The 14,380-nt window shown below is 51.5% G+C and overlaps 1 protein-coding gene across 1 annotated transcript in view; it reads right to left on the bottom strand.

Annotated features, from left to right (window-relative positions):
• Positions 1 to 3,469: 3,469 nt before the first annotated feature.
• Positions 3,470 to 14,380, bottom strand: part of LOC103306313 (uncharacterized) — a 97,803-nt gene continuing 86,892 nt past the window's right edge. Inside the window, exons 110-118 of the mRNA XM_065557435.1 lie at positions 13,050 to 13,179; positions 11,702 to 11,870; positions 10,398 to 10,577; positions 8,317 to 8,447; positions 7,844 to 8,043; positions 6,657 to 6,795; positions 6,042 to 6,182; positions 3,963 to 4,074; positions 3,470 to 3,743 (exon numbers count right to left, since the gene is read on the bottom strand). Of these exons, the coding sequence (XP_065413507.1) occupies positions 3,587 to 3,743; positions 3,963 to 4,074; positions 6,042 to 6,182; positions 6,657 to 6,795; positions 7,844 to 8,043; positions 8,317 to 8,447; positions 10,398 to 10,577; positions 11,702 to 11,870; positions 13,050 to 13,179 (1,359 nt within the window). The 3' untranslated portion in view covers positions 3,470 to 3,586. The remainder of the gene's footprint in view (positions 3,744 to 3,962; positions 4,075 to 6,041; positions 6,183 to 6,656; positions 6,796 to 7,843; positions 8,044 to 8,316; positions 8,448 to 10,397; positions 10,578 to 11,701; positions 11,871 to 13,049; positions 13,180 to 14,380) is intronic.

Consider the following 14,380-nt stretch of genomic DNA (forward strand, 5'->3'; position numbering starts at 1 on the left):
GGGCATGCTACGAGAAAGTGCCTCTTGGCAATGGACCTGGCTCAGTGGCGGGACTTTCCACTGCCCCCGTGGCCGGACAAAGACACCACCCCAGGGGATACATTCTTATACACAGGTACAAACAAGTTACACATCACTCCTGACGTATTGAGGTGCAACCCCTCCACGCAGCAAGGTACAACCCCTCTACGTAGTAAGGTGCCGCCTCTCACCTTGTACATGTCGGTTCGATCAAAACAACTCTATCCATCATTTTACCCTTTTGCCCCTGTCCTTGGGATGGGTCGGCCTGTTCCATGTTATCTGTGGAATGTTCCGGTATAGTGTGTCTTGGTACCATGTTTATACTGTAACTTTGCGAGGTGAATATATATTTATGCAACATCAGCCCTTTCCTTGCCAGCTTCTGTGGCAGGGCCTGTCTCTTGCTCACAGCTTAACTTTGCTTTATGTTAGCGAAGTCTTGACCATTACTTTAGTTCAGGCCTCATACGGGGCCTTCACTTACTACACAGCCCCGCCTCCATCCCAGACCGAGCCCCCGCTTGCCCCCCTGTAATGCTGCCGCAGGGACCCATTGATGCCCCCATTGTTGGGTGTTACTGTTTTGCCATGGTGCCCCCGTGCCGGGAACGCCTGCTCCGGCCCGGCCTGCCCACCCAGAAGCCTCCTTCCTGTCCCTGCTAAAACCCGCCGCTGCTGCCACCCCACACCTGGGAAAGGCCGAACAAGAAACGCTCAGCGTTCAGGTGCGGCCTGGAGACGGGCGCACTCAGTACCAAGCGAGGCCGAGCCCGTTCCGTGGGCAGGGAGCTCCCGGGGCATTTACTGGAGTGCGCCAGACTGATACCCGGACTGCGGTGCAGGCCCTCGGCTCCTACAGCGAACCTTGACTCGGCTGAGAACAACTAGCGTGTCTGTTCTCCACTCAGCTGGTCAGCGCTGTAGCCGAGCCCTGCCGGCCGCGCCCCAGGGCCCTTCCCTCCACCGCTCCTCGGGGAATGTTTTGTTTGGGGTTGTTGAAAAGATACCGTGTAGGACCAGCCCCCGAGGGTCTCCCCGACACACTGTACCCGTCTTGGCGAGAGGAGCAGAGCTGTGGACCATGGTCTCCATCCTGGAGCTTTCATGGATCTGTTCGATACCGGGGCCCTGAAGGCTCAGGGCCCAGACCTCGCACTTGAGCCTGTTGGCCAGGAAGCGGGGTGGGGAGCGGAGGGCGGGGGTGACATGCTGGCAGGGCAGAGCAGTGGGGCTGCCCTGTTCTGTACCGGTCGGAGTTTCCTGCCCGCGGAAGGTTGGCCACGAGGCGATTTCCCCAGGGTTATTTCAAAAGGCTTTTTGCTGCGCATGTCGTACTGTTCCATGCACTGTCCCACCGCAGGCCCAATGACTACACTGGAAGCAGTGACAGGGCACCAGGGGACGGTATCTAAGCTGGTCGATCAACTGTCCTGTCCACATGGCCCCCCGAGTGCCCTCCTGGGATTAAAAGGAGACGCAATACCGTGCGCACACATGATCCGGTGCATTCACTGCAGGACAGCTCAGCTGTTCCTAACGTCACACTGGACAGACAAAGGCTCCCTCCTTGGGGAGTCAGTGTGACACGACCGCCCATGCAACGCGTTCTCTGCATCTGACTCTCCGGCACTGACTCAGGCTTGGGGAGTGGGGACGGCTGTCCCGGCTGGGTGGGGTGAGGAAAGCTCTTTTCCTTGTTGAGGAGCTGGGATTCGGGAGCCCTGGAAGGGAGATGGTGATGTTGGTTCAGTGCTTTCCGCCTCAGCCACAAGGAGATAAAGGGTGTGGGGTTAATCCCTGGGGTGCTGCTGTTCCACCCTCCCCTTCACCCTGTGATGGAACGATCAGGGGGGAATTCCGGCAGGTGAACTGCACAGAATCTCTTCCCCTGCGGCCACGTGTTCGGTTCTTGGATTTTTTAACGTCAGTTAAAGTCCTACTAGTGAAATGAGTCTGACGCTCTTAGCTGACCGTGTCCAGCAGGCCTTTGTGGCCTGAGACAGCAGAGTGGGAGCAGGTTCATTGTGGACACAGCGGGAAGTTGCGTGGGGGAAGCCGGCTTTGCACCCGGCATCCGGCTCACTCTGGTGTGATCAGAGATGAAAAGAAAACAGCTCGTAGTGACACAAGTACAATGGGCCCCGTAGGAGAGGGAGAACAATAATACTTTTGGCCCGGTGTCATTTTGAAGGGGCACTGCTGACAATGACTAGTTCATTCCATGGCACAGAACACGTCTGTGCTGCTTCGTTTGGCATTGGTTCAGGCCTGGATTGTTGACAAGGTTTTCAGAGGGAAGCCTCACGGCAATCATGTACACACCCAAGGAAACCCAGGAATCGGCACTAAATGTGCAAATACGGGTCTGGCAGCTCCGGGAGGCCTGGGGCTGGATCCTGCAGGATCCTGAGTTCCCTCAACTCCCGCTGGCTGTACTGGACACTGAGGGTGCCCAGCTCTCTGTACTACGCAGGATTGGGCTTTAGCATGTCTGAGAAAGGGTCTGATCATTGTCAACAGGCAGCTATTGTGAAGCAGGTAAAAACGAGGCCTTTATAACTGCCATGAAATTCCGATGGCAACAGTGCTTGTTTGCCAGAGCAGGTCCCTAACCCTGCTTGGTTTTATTTTCCTTAGATAAGGAATTTAAAGCTTCCCCCACCATTTACATCCACTTCTCTCCTCAATAGCTGCACATTCTGAACGTATAGACAATGGCCATGTTCTTGAACGCACTGGCAGAACAATGCACTTTTCATCCACCCAGCCATTCACGTAGCTCCCAAATACTCTCCTGGCTGATGGGCAGGGCTGGATTTACACCTTAAACGCCCCTAGGCACAGAATCTTCAGTGCCCCCCCCCCGCCCGCCTACAGCTGACCTTCGTGTTGCACACAGTTTTAGAGAGGCAAGGTGCCCCTGTAATGACGGCGCCCCTGGGCACGTGCCTACTGTGCCTAATTGGAAATCCGGCCCTGCTGATGGGATGCGAATGAATCAGCACATAAGAGGTGTGTGTGTGTGCACGCACATGAGGGGGACGGCGTAATGGTTTTTAGAGTAATAGTAAATAACATTACAGCAGGAACAAAGGAGAGACTTAAATATTGCTCATCCCCTATATAATCAACAGCAAACCTGAAGTTCAATGGAAGACCAGCAAACAGATCCTGATCAAAAACTCCTGGCGTAGTCAAGGAAACCCCCTGACGTCAGTGGAGACCTGTACAGAGCCAGCACTAGGCTGGGCTGACGTGGGGCGCTGGTGGTGTCTAGGCCATGTGGGAGGTAATTGTTGCTAGGCCTTGGGCAGGGTGAATTCCATCCAGTCCCGACTCAGCCGAGCAGTGCCCCTGAAGTCAACGGGGTCTCTAGTGTGAGTCAGGACTAAGGTGCTTCAGCAAGGGTTTGCAGGAGACATTTAGGAAGAACAGAGCATATTAGAGCATTCAGGAAGTGCAGTGATTTATTATAAATTATTATTGCTTAGAAAAGGGTTAGAAACATTTATTAGAATACAACAGCAAAAAAAAAAAAATCAGATGGAAATAAAAAATGCCCCTAATTAGAACGTGACTGATTTTCATCCTGATCAAATGCAGCATTGACCATGTAGCTGTAGTCTGGCACGTGAGAGTTCTGGTCCAGCGCATCCCTTGATTGGGTCAAAGATGAATTCCTCCTCCTGGGGAATTCCAGTGACTTTTTCCTGTTCATTCTGTAAAGAAAAGTTAACGAGAAGTAAAGAGCTGCACTCCTCTTCTCACCAGCGGTGCAACAGAGCTCAGACATGGCTTAAAATGGCGCCTTGAATAGTCTGGCCCACTCCTGGCTGTTCTGGGTTTGAGGCACGATGTAAGTAGTGTGACTGCTCTGAGAGCTGACACACCCTGAAATGGGGGATATGCCCCTCACCCTGCTGAGCTGCAGCACGTACCTTGACTTGGATCTGCACACAACCAGGGCGACGATCGCCGCGAGGACGAGGATTCCTGCTGAAACTCCCACAATGATGTAGACCAGAGAGTTGCCAGGTTTCCTTGGCTCGTCTGAGTGAGAAATAGGAGCCCGATTTAGTACACGGGAGATGAGTGCAAGAAAAAAGTGCTGGAAATTCCATCTCAGCTCCATGATCCAAACAGCAAATGTGTCTGTCTGACTGACTGACATTGTGCAGATGGGCTTCTGGAATGCAAGCCTGGGACAGATCCATGCCCATTGTCACCCAGCACTGGGCTGGACCATCTCTCCAGCGAGCTACCGGAGCTAACAGCTGTTCCCCATTTGGAGATCTAACTCCCTTCCCTCCAATCAGAGCACCCAGGTGTGCGCCATGGTAATCTGGCGCACACCCCTTCTGCAGCCACTAGGGCAGAGCGCTGCATAACCCGATGCAGCCGCACAGGTACCTGGGCGTGACGTGACCTGCTCCCCGGCAGGAAGAGTCGGAGCCCCATTGCTGTGATGCCAGCCAGAAGCAGGTGTGCCAAGGCCTCTTCTAAACCCAGCAGGGAGTGGTGCTGCGAGCCCAGCTAATGGCGAGAAGCCGTTCTACTAAGCAGCCATTCAGATAGAAATTTCTTTGGATAGAAAGCTGGCTAGATCGTCGGGCTCAATGGGTAGTGATCAACGGCTCCATGTCTAGTTGGCAGCCGGTTTCAAGCGGAGTGCCCCAAGGGTCGGTCCTGGGGCCGGTTTTGTTCAATATCTTCATTAATGATCTGGAGGATGGCGTGGACTGCACCCTCAGCAAGTTTGCAGATGACACTAAACTGGGAGGAGTGATAGATATGCTGGAGGGTAGGGACAGGATACAGAGGGACCTAGACAAATTAGAGGATTGGGCCAAAAGAAACCTGATGCGGTTCAACAAGGATAAGTGCAGAGTCCTGCACTTAGGACGGAAGAATCCCATGCACTGCTACAGACTAGGGACCGAATGGCTAGGAAGCAGTTCTGCAGAAAAGGACCTAGAGGTTACAGTGGACGAGAAGATGGATATGAGTCAACAGTGTGCCCTTGTTGCCAAGAAGGCTAACGGCATTTTGGGCTGTATAAGTAGGAGCATTGCCACAGATCGAGGGACGTGATTGTTCCCCTCTATGCGACATTGGTGAGGCCTCATCTGGAGTACTGTGTCCTGTTTTGGGCAACAAAAATGATTAGGGGGCTGAAGCACATGACTTATGAGGAGAGGCTGAGGGAACTGGGATTGTTTAGTCTGCAGAAGAGAAGAATGAGGGGGCATTTGATAGCTGCTTTCAACTACCTGAAGGGGGGTTCCAAAGAGGATGGATCTAGACTGTTCTCAGTGGTACCTGATGACAGAACAAGGAGTAATGGTCTCAAGTTGCAGTTGGGGAGGTTTAGGTTGGATATTAGGAAAAACTTTTTCACTAGGAGGGTGGTGAAGCACTGGAATGGGTTACCTAGGGAGGTGGTGGAATCTCCTTCCTTAGAGGTTTTTAAGGTCAGGCTTGACAAAGCCCTGGCTGGGATGATTTAGTTGAGAATTGGTCCTGCTTTGAGCAGGGGGTTGGACTAGATGACCTCCTGAGGTCCCTTCCAACCCTGATATTCTATGATTCTATGAACGCCCCCACCAAGCACTACAGAGAATGCGTCCTGCTCCACACAATGGCAGACCTCCCATTGACCTCAAGGGGAACATGACGCTGGGCCCGATCCTGCAGGCCTTTACACACTGGAGTACCCTAAAGGGCTTCAGTGGGACTACTCACATGAGCAAGGGTTTGCAGGATTGGGCCCTTAGCCCGGTGTGGTTAAATCTAGTTCCCTAAAACATGTGGCCTCACTCCACTGGCCTCACTCCACTGACTTCAGCAGAGCAACTCCTGATTTGCACAAGTGTAACTGAGAGCAGAATCAGGTTCCATATGTCCTGGTCACATGGCCTTTCTGTGACCTTTGGGCCACACTGTTCACACTCAGCACACAAGGTTTTTGCTGCTGGAACACTTCACTTTTCCAGTGACATTCTAAATAGCTTTTTTACCCTGTGTTTCAGCCTCACAGAGAGGCCCCTCGTATCCGTCAGGGCACACACAACTGAAGTGGGAAGAGCTGTTGCTGGATTCGCTTGTATCCTCAATACAAGTCCCACCATTCTCGCAAAGATTCTGCAGACACGGGCCAGCTAGAGAAGTGAGAGAGAAACAGGTCAGCATCTCAGAATTGCCTACCCTGGTGACGCTTTCTGCTGTAGGTTCCCGTAACCAGCCATACTGGACCAGCCCTGTATTTTTAGAGCACTTCCCTTTGGGGCCTGCCATCCCATATCAGCTCAATTCAGGATGCTGTACGCCAGGCACAATGGTTTTTCTGTACAAGGCTGGTGCCACTGTCCCCACACAGCGAGACAAGGTGGGGGAGGGGATAGCTTTTATTGGACCAGCTTCTGTTGGTGAGAGAGACAAGCTTTGGGCCACACAGAGGGCTCTTCCTCGGGTCTTCTTCCCATATATGACCTCACCCACCTTGTCTCTCTACTATCCTGGGACCAACACAGCTACAAGAACCCCACACCGCAACGCATTTCACTGGTGGACGAACACTGAGCAAAGACTTCACAGCACCAGAGACCAAGCGACGCGGTTAGTAATTGACTCACGTATGTAGCATCCGCGAGTGAAGTTAGCGACGGCGCAGATCTCGCTGCGTGCACACGCTGCCCTGGTGCAGGCAACGCTGGAACTTGTTGTGCACTCACAAGTCTGAGAGCAGTCGTCAGTCACAAACGTTTCTCCAGCCTGGAAGAGAACAGCTACGGATTAAAGGCATCTAATCAAATCAGCCAGGACAATATGAAGGATGCATTCGGGACCCAATCCTGTTCCCACTAAGTCTATACCAAATGTCCTGTTCGCTTCAGTGGGAGCAGGAGCAGGAGTGGGCCCTGTGCAGTTGGGTAAGGTATGTACAGGAAGCAAACCAGCAGGCTAGGAACCCCAGTAGCCTGGGAGCCCTAGACCTACTCCTAAGGACACAAGGAGAGCCCAAGGAAAAAGGTCACCCAAGGGTTTGAGATTGCGTGATGGATCCTCATCCCAGCTCAGCGCCCTGTGCAGCCAGGCAACGTCCAATTAGAGCTTGGGACCAGAGATAGCAGCAGCCCGCTGCGCTCCTATCCGGGGGGTTTATGGCCCGTAGCTCTGTGCCACGCCTCTGGCAAACACCCGGCATGGTCCTGTGACCTGCACAGAGAGCTGTCTGGAATAGTGATCTGTTCCGGCTTAGTCCTTCTGCACATCTGAGCTACAGCATTTAAACAGAAAGCTACAAAGCAGCTTCCAGGAGGTCTGAGCCTGCCACAGAACTAGAGGGAGTGCTCCAGTCCGCAGGGTCAGGCCCTATTTGCAGGGTCTAGTTCTGCAAGATTTTGAGCACATCCCATGTCAGCGCCACCTCACAGGATCGGGCCCACAGCGAGGGTCTAATCCGGACTTTCGTAACTGGTTCTTTATCTCTCTGGAACCCCAGGGTGTAATCTTACCCTTGGATTCCCATGTGTAATTATTCAGAGCAACGATGGGGCAGAACGAACATGGACTTCACAAGGCAAGCACACGGGATCTCACTGCACTGCTCTGCAGGCTTCCCACAGACAGCACTTGCATTTCCCTTCCTTTGCCTTCCCTCTCTCCAGGGCCCAGAATGTCAGGGCATGAACTGCTGGTGCTGCTAGCCGAGAGCAGCATGCTGACGGGAACGGGAAGGAATGGAAATCACTAATGGGCAGAGTGATGCTTGACGCAGAGGCTGATCACCCCGGCGTTCCTCAGACATTTCCTACTGTACCTTATAATATGTGTTGAGGAAGCTGCAGCCACACTCCTTGTAGGGCACGCAGTCATAGCCACTGAGAACGTATCCAGGGAGGCATTCACAGCCTTCGACACAGGGCGACTCGCACTCGGAGGAGGCTACCAGGTTGCTGCAGGAATCGGGGCATGCAGTCATGCAGTTGCTGTACTTGCTGTTTGGGGGACACTGCATCTCTGCAAGAAAAATCAGGAGAGTCAAATTATATCAAGGCGCTATTAGCACATGGGGACATACACTGAGTCTCGTGAAAATCCCCACTGTGCTTTCAGCTGGAGAAGGCGTCCTTCCTCCTCAGTCCTGAACCACTGCTATGTGTTATTTCTATATTGCCTTTCCCACCCCAGAGATGACTGCATTTCAGGGGTAGGTGAAATGGTCCATATATGTTTTAGAAGAAACAGCAAACCCTGATTTCTGGGTCCTATAAGGGGCTCTTCTCTTCTCACCACAAGGCGTCTGCGCTCTCCAGTTTCCCAACGCGATCCCGTTCTCCTGACAGGCCAACGCGTACTGCTCCAGGTGCCGACACAGCACAGGGCTGTTCTCGGCTTCCACACACAGGTCAAAGACACAGCCCCTGTGTGCGACATGAGAAAGCATTCATGCCAAATACAGTAGTTACTGCTTTCCCCCCATTCCCCATGGGGCCCTGCAAACAATGCCCTGGGCACGGCTGAGAGAGGAAACAATGGTGGAACCTTGGGAAGATGAGGTCATTTGTTCTACAGCGGCTGCTGCTAACATGCAACATATGCACATGCACCCACGCAAAAAACAGGGACATGAGTATTTCAGAGTAGGGTCATTCCTTCGGCCTCTGTTCCTGTTTGGTGACAGAGCTGTTTCAGATTGTTAATGGGAGATGAAGGATTTCCTAGTGCAGCTATGTCTGTGAGTACACACCCCTACACACACTCAGGGCAGGTCTAAACGCTGCACTGGTGCAGTGAAGATGCGACTATCCCGACGGGACAAGAAAGCGTCTCCCTTCAGCATAGTTAATCCACCTCCAGGACAGGCGGTAGCGATGTCAACTTGAGATGCTCTCCCGTCATTATCGCGCTGTCTACATGGGGCTTAGGTGGGTATAACGACATTGATTGGGGTGTGGATTTTTCACTCCCCAGCGATGTAGTTGTACTGATCTAAGTTTATAGTGTAGACCTGACCTCATACCACCCCCCAGACCTGTCCCATATGCACACTCACCATTAACATTGATCCAGAGGTCTAGTTTATTGATTATCTGATGGTCAGAAATTGTGACCCTGTCACCTGACCTCATAATCTTGAACATTGGCCTGAGTTTTGGAGTTGTCTAATACCTGTAATTTCCTCTGACTTCAGTGTGTCTGTGGGGGACGGCAGGTGCTAAGCACCTCTAAAAATCAGGCCCTGACTGAGAACACAGAGCAGCCCATCCAGGGAAGTTCAGAGGTGACAAGTGAGGAGTTTCATTATTCGTTGGCAAATGAATAGGGAGCCTGACGCCTTTGAACTACGGCCCCTTCACACCACTCTGGCAGCATAAAGGGGCCCTACAGTGGGTGTTAACTGTGTTTGCACGTCCGGTGTGTGCAGTGTGGTGGTAGATGTGGGTCCCATGACATTTACACGCCGACAGAAGGATCCCACTGCAGGAGACTTGGCAGGCCTGTGTCCGTACCTGGGATGGGATGAATCAATGGGGTCCCCAGAGTTACCTGCAAACCGCAGGATGCTAGCGGAGGCCCGAAACATAACCGAGGAAGTTCTCATTGTAGCCAACAGGGCAAATGACTATGCTCTTTGGGAGACGCCTGGGTGGTGCAGTCAAGAAGCGGCACTGACAGTTTCAGCCTTTTTGGCAGGAGCATAAAGGCTGCATTTTACAAGTCACTAAACATTACAGCTGGAATTTCCAAAGGGGCCTATGGGAGTTAGACATCCGAATCTCACTGAATTTGAATGGGAGTTGGATTCCTAAATTCCTTTGGCTCCTTTGAAAAGTCCATCTTGGATGCTGTGTAGCTGTAGCCGTACTGGGCCCAGGAGAGCAGAGAGACCAGGCGGGGGAGGCAGTCTCTTGTATTGGCCCAGTGCCTGTTAGTGAGCAAGACACGCTCTTGAGCCACACAGAGCTGAAGAAGAAGTGTGCGGCTCAGAAACTTGTCTCTCTCACCAAATACGTTGGTCCAATACAAACTATTCCCTGCCCCACCTTGGCTCTCCGAAATCCAGCGTGCGAGTGGAAGGGTCACCAGTGCAGACGTCTGTGCAAGGAAAGGGGAAAGCCCCCTTTCAGAGCTAGCCACAGTGCAAATTCCTCAACCGACAGACCCACAAACACACCCTTTAAAAATGCTTAAGCAGAATCTTAGCTCTTGTTAATGCAAAACTTGGGCCTGATCCTCCAGGATCCTGAGTCCCCCTCAATTTCCAAGGAATACACTGGCAGCACGTCCCAGGATCAGGCCCTGGAATCTCTCTGAACACACAGGGCGAGAATACCTGGAGAACAGCGCGTGTGTGTCTCGAAGGTACTCACATCTGGAAGAACTCGACGGAGACATTGGACTGACACTTTCCAAAGGGACCTTTGGGATCGGTAAGAATCCCACACTTAGAAGTGGAGTTCACAAGGCTCAGTTCACTGGGATTGCAGCCTCTGGAAAGCCCTGTGTTTAACTCGACGTTGTCAAGCTCCTCGTCTGAAGTGACTTCTCGCCTGCAATGAAGAACAGATTGGCTGAGCCTCCATTTTCCCGGGATGTCCAGCGTTCACCTGAATACGCTCTTGGTACCACAGGGAGCTGGTCTAAGTTTAAGCAGGTAAAGCTAGGATCCTGGCACCTACGTTGAAGGAGATGGATGAACACAACAGCAGAGGAGTATCAGAGCGCCCCCCAGGATCTCACAGATTCCTGGATTTTAAAGTCAGAAGGGACCGTTACGACCATCTAGTTAGACGTGCTGCTTACAACAGGCCAGAGATTTCACCCAGCGATTCCTGCCTCCAGCCCACTAGATGCCTCTCAAGTGGTGGCCACAATGACACAGCTGAACTAGGACAACTATACCTCAAAAGTACCATCACTTTTCAATGCCAAGGGTGCTCATGGACCATTGCCAGGTGCTCGAAGGCCAACCTGACTCTGTGTATCTGACTCCTGGGACGCATTTGGGTCACCGCTGGCCTATATATTGTTTGCTTATGTTCTACCAGACAGCCTGCTGCCACCAGCAATGCTCTAACTCATTCCATCTGCTCTTTGACTATCAGGGAAAAAATCCTCTGGGTCAGGGACTTAACGGTGGGTCAGCACCATTCACGTGGCTGGGAAGGGAGCCTAGCTAGGGACGCGAGGAAGTGCAATGAATCGACACAATCTCCACAGCAGCCTCCTTTGGCAGGGATCACGGCAGTCCCTGGCAGAATCCCAGAGGGAGGGCAGATGCTGGCAATGGTGCCTGCCCTCCCTTGGGTCATCCCGCCCAACAGGCAGGGAGGAGTAACTGACACCTTCCTGCAGAAAGGCCCGAGAGTCCAGTTGGACACAGGGTCTGAGTAACCTCTCTATCCCTCTGGGTTTAGGGGTTGACTCCTTGGAAGCCAATGGCATGAAACTGGACTAATGCAGTCATGCCTCAGGCCCACGCTCTCCACACCCAAGGGCGCTGTCACTTCCTCACCTTAGCAGTGCGCAGGACAAATACATAAGTGGACCCAGAGAGGGAGAAGAAAGATCAGAGATGCACTACGCAGTGCATTACCTCCTGGAACATTAGCTAGGGTTTAATGAACTACCTTTCAGGAGCCAAGTCTGGTCTGTATTCATGTAGGGCCAGTACCTGCGCCGGGAGACTGTTCTTTTGACGGGGACTTTCCAGCTCTCCCCAAACACATCCACGTCCCTCACTCGAGTGCCATCCGGCTTGGTAAAGTCATTTTTATACTTCCCATCAAAGTTGCCGCACAAGCCTTCGACTTTGTCCTTGTAGGTGTTGGCCAGGGTTATATCTAATGGGGGCCAGAAGAAAAAGCGGATAGAAAGAAACCCGTAGCCACAAGTGCACAGGGGATATGGAATGGAATAGCAGGCAGCCATTCCATAGGCTGATAATGTGGCAGGTGTCCTGTCATGGGAGACAGACCTGCATTCACAACTCCTGCGGGGCTTGGCCCACTTATACGAGCTACATAAAGGAAATCACTGCTCATTGATAGGAATTATGTTTATTTATAGGACACCTTTGCCCCAGGGCTGCTACACAGCCCACATACTTGTGCGCACATCTCATTTTCTGCCGCACACACCCTACAGACTGACATATACCCTCGACTCACCTGTCCGATACAGTCTACACTGCAATAAAAGACCTGCAGCACAGCCGCGGCTTGCCCAGGTCAGCCGACTCAGGCTCTGACGCTCGGTGCCAGGGGTTTTTATTGCAGTGTAGATGTAACCTAAGGGATCTCCCGCCCTGCAAGGTGAATTCTATTGAATATCATTGAGTTCCTGGAAAACACACCTTCCTTTCCTGCAGGACAGCTGGGATTTTAAGGCTTTGCGACTATGATTATGTGACACACACTCCCTGAACGCCTCACTAAAATAATATGGCCTGATTCTGCTCTCCCTTACGCCTGCTGCAAATCAGTAGTAAAGACGTTCAAGTCAATGGAGTTATATTCCTGTAAAATGGGTGTAAGGGAGAAGGGCCTCGAGAACAATTAAGGGGAGCCTGCTGAGAAGCGGAGGGGTAGTGAGGGACCTACACTGCAGTCCTGTGGCTTGGGGCATAGCACCAAAACTTCACTGGCATTTTGGAAAATCAGCGAGGGGGCAGGTCCAACCTTTGTCCCATTGCTCTAATGAGCAAACTAGGGTGAGTTTGCTCTTGCTAAACTTTCTCAGTCAGGTTTCGGTTTTGAATAAACAAAACTAGGAACAATCTGGATCCAGGTCCCATTCTACCCAAACCAATGATGTTCTGGGGGATCCAGACAGAAGGTGCCAGTTTTGCTGTCTCCCTAGTTCCTGGGAAATAATTTGTCACCGGTTATCTGGGATTTCATATTACAGAGAAGAATCATGCAGTTAGACAATGCAAGTTCACAATTCCCTTTGGGGTTGAAATCTCCTATAGGACATAGCATTCAACACATTCTACAGTGAGTTCTCTTGGTTGTTCTTACCTAAGTTTTCAGCACCATCATAGCTGAGCGATAAGCCAAAATCTGTCTCCATGTAAATTCTCGTTGGTCTCTGGTATATGCGAAGACCTTCATGAGGCTGGGCAGGGGGGATGGTTTTCACTCCATCCAGCTAACAGAGACACAATTATTTATAACTCAGTGGACAGATCGAATTCAGACCCGCTCCCAGCGGAGGTGTGTAACACCCAGCTAACCTTTCCTGTTTTCAGGTTTTGTAATGAAATTTTCAGACAGCGAGAACCATAAACAACTGATGTTCGTCTCCTCACTGTAGCTAAATGCTCTATGGAAAGAAGCTGGAGTGATCTGAATTTCAGTATTTTCACACCACTCTGGGAGCCCTCTAGTTTTGGCTAGAAAAGACGTTGACTTATATTTACATGAGCAATATGTGTACTAGTACAGGATGATGATAACGTGAGGAAGGCAATATAATGATTACAGCATCATTTATGTGTTTTCTCTCCCTTACTAGTGACACCAGATCTCACGGTGTTATTGTGAATCTCGTGATATTTGGTGTTGCTCTCGAAGCCCAAGCTCCAGGGGGACACAGGAACCTCAGCTTTTAGTAACGAATACGGAAGTACATGTGCATCCCCTGGAGAAAAGCTTGAAAACATGACCCCTAAATCTTAAAAACCAGCGGGCAAAGCAAAATAACCCCAAATTTATTATTTTTTCAAACTACCCTGATTTTTAAGCCAATCATGTGATTTCTGGGGCCTGATCCCTGATTTCTGCACACTTGAGATTAGCCGTCCTGCCGCTATTCTCCTCTCTCCTGCGCCATTAGTGATTCCATGCTGGGAAAGCACATCACGCTCTGCCAGGCAGAAATGCGATCCATGGTTGGGAATAGCTGACTTGTTGGGTTCAGAGGGCCGTGTTGTTTATTGACCTGCCTGAGCGAGACTGGGAGCCAGGAACTCAGGGATTTTAAACCCAGCTCTGACACTGATCTCGTCAGCAGGTCCCTTGGCTTCTCAGTGCCTCAGTTTCTCCATCTGTAAAGTGGGGACCGTTATCCATACTTACCTACCTCACAAGGCAGCTGTGAGAGATACTTGCTTAATCTTTGCAAAGTATGATGAGAAGCTGAGACGCTGAGAAGCGTTGGGTGCTAGTTAGTTTGCAGAAAAGGCTCGAATGCAGTGGTGCGTATTCTGTGAAATGCCTATTTAAATACAGCCCTGCATCCACACTCAGACATTGTTCCTGAGGCCAACCTCAGACTTCACTCTGAGCGAACACGAGACAGAGATTCCAGTGGTTATGCTTAAAGTCCATTTTGGGACCAGACAGCAGCA

The sequence above is a fragment of the Chrysemys picta genome, chromosome 9 (assembly GCF_011386835.1).
Source record: "Chrysemys picta bellii isolate R12L10 chromosome 9, ASM1138683v2, whole genome shotgun sequence".
Taxonomy (NCBI): Eukaryota; Metazoa; Chordata; order Testudines; family Emydidae; genus Chrysemys; species Chrysemys picta.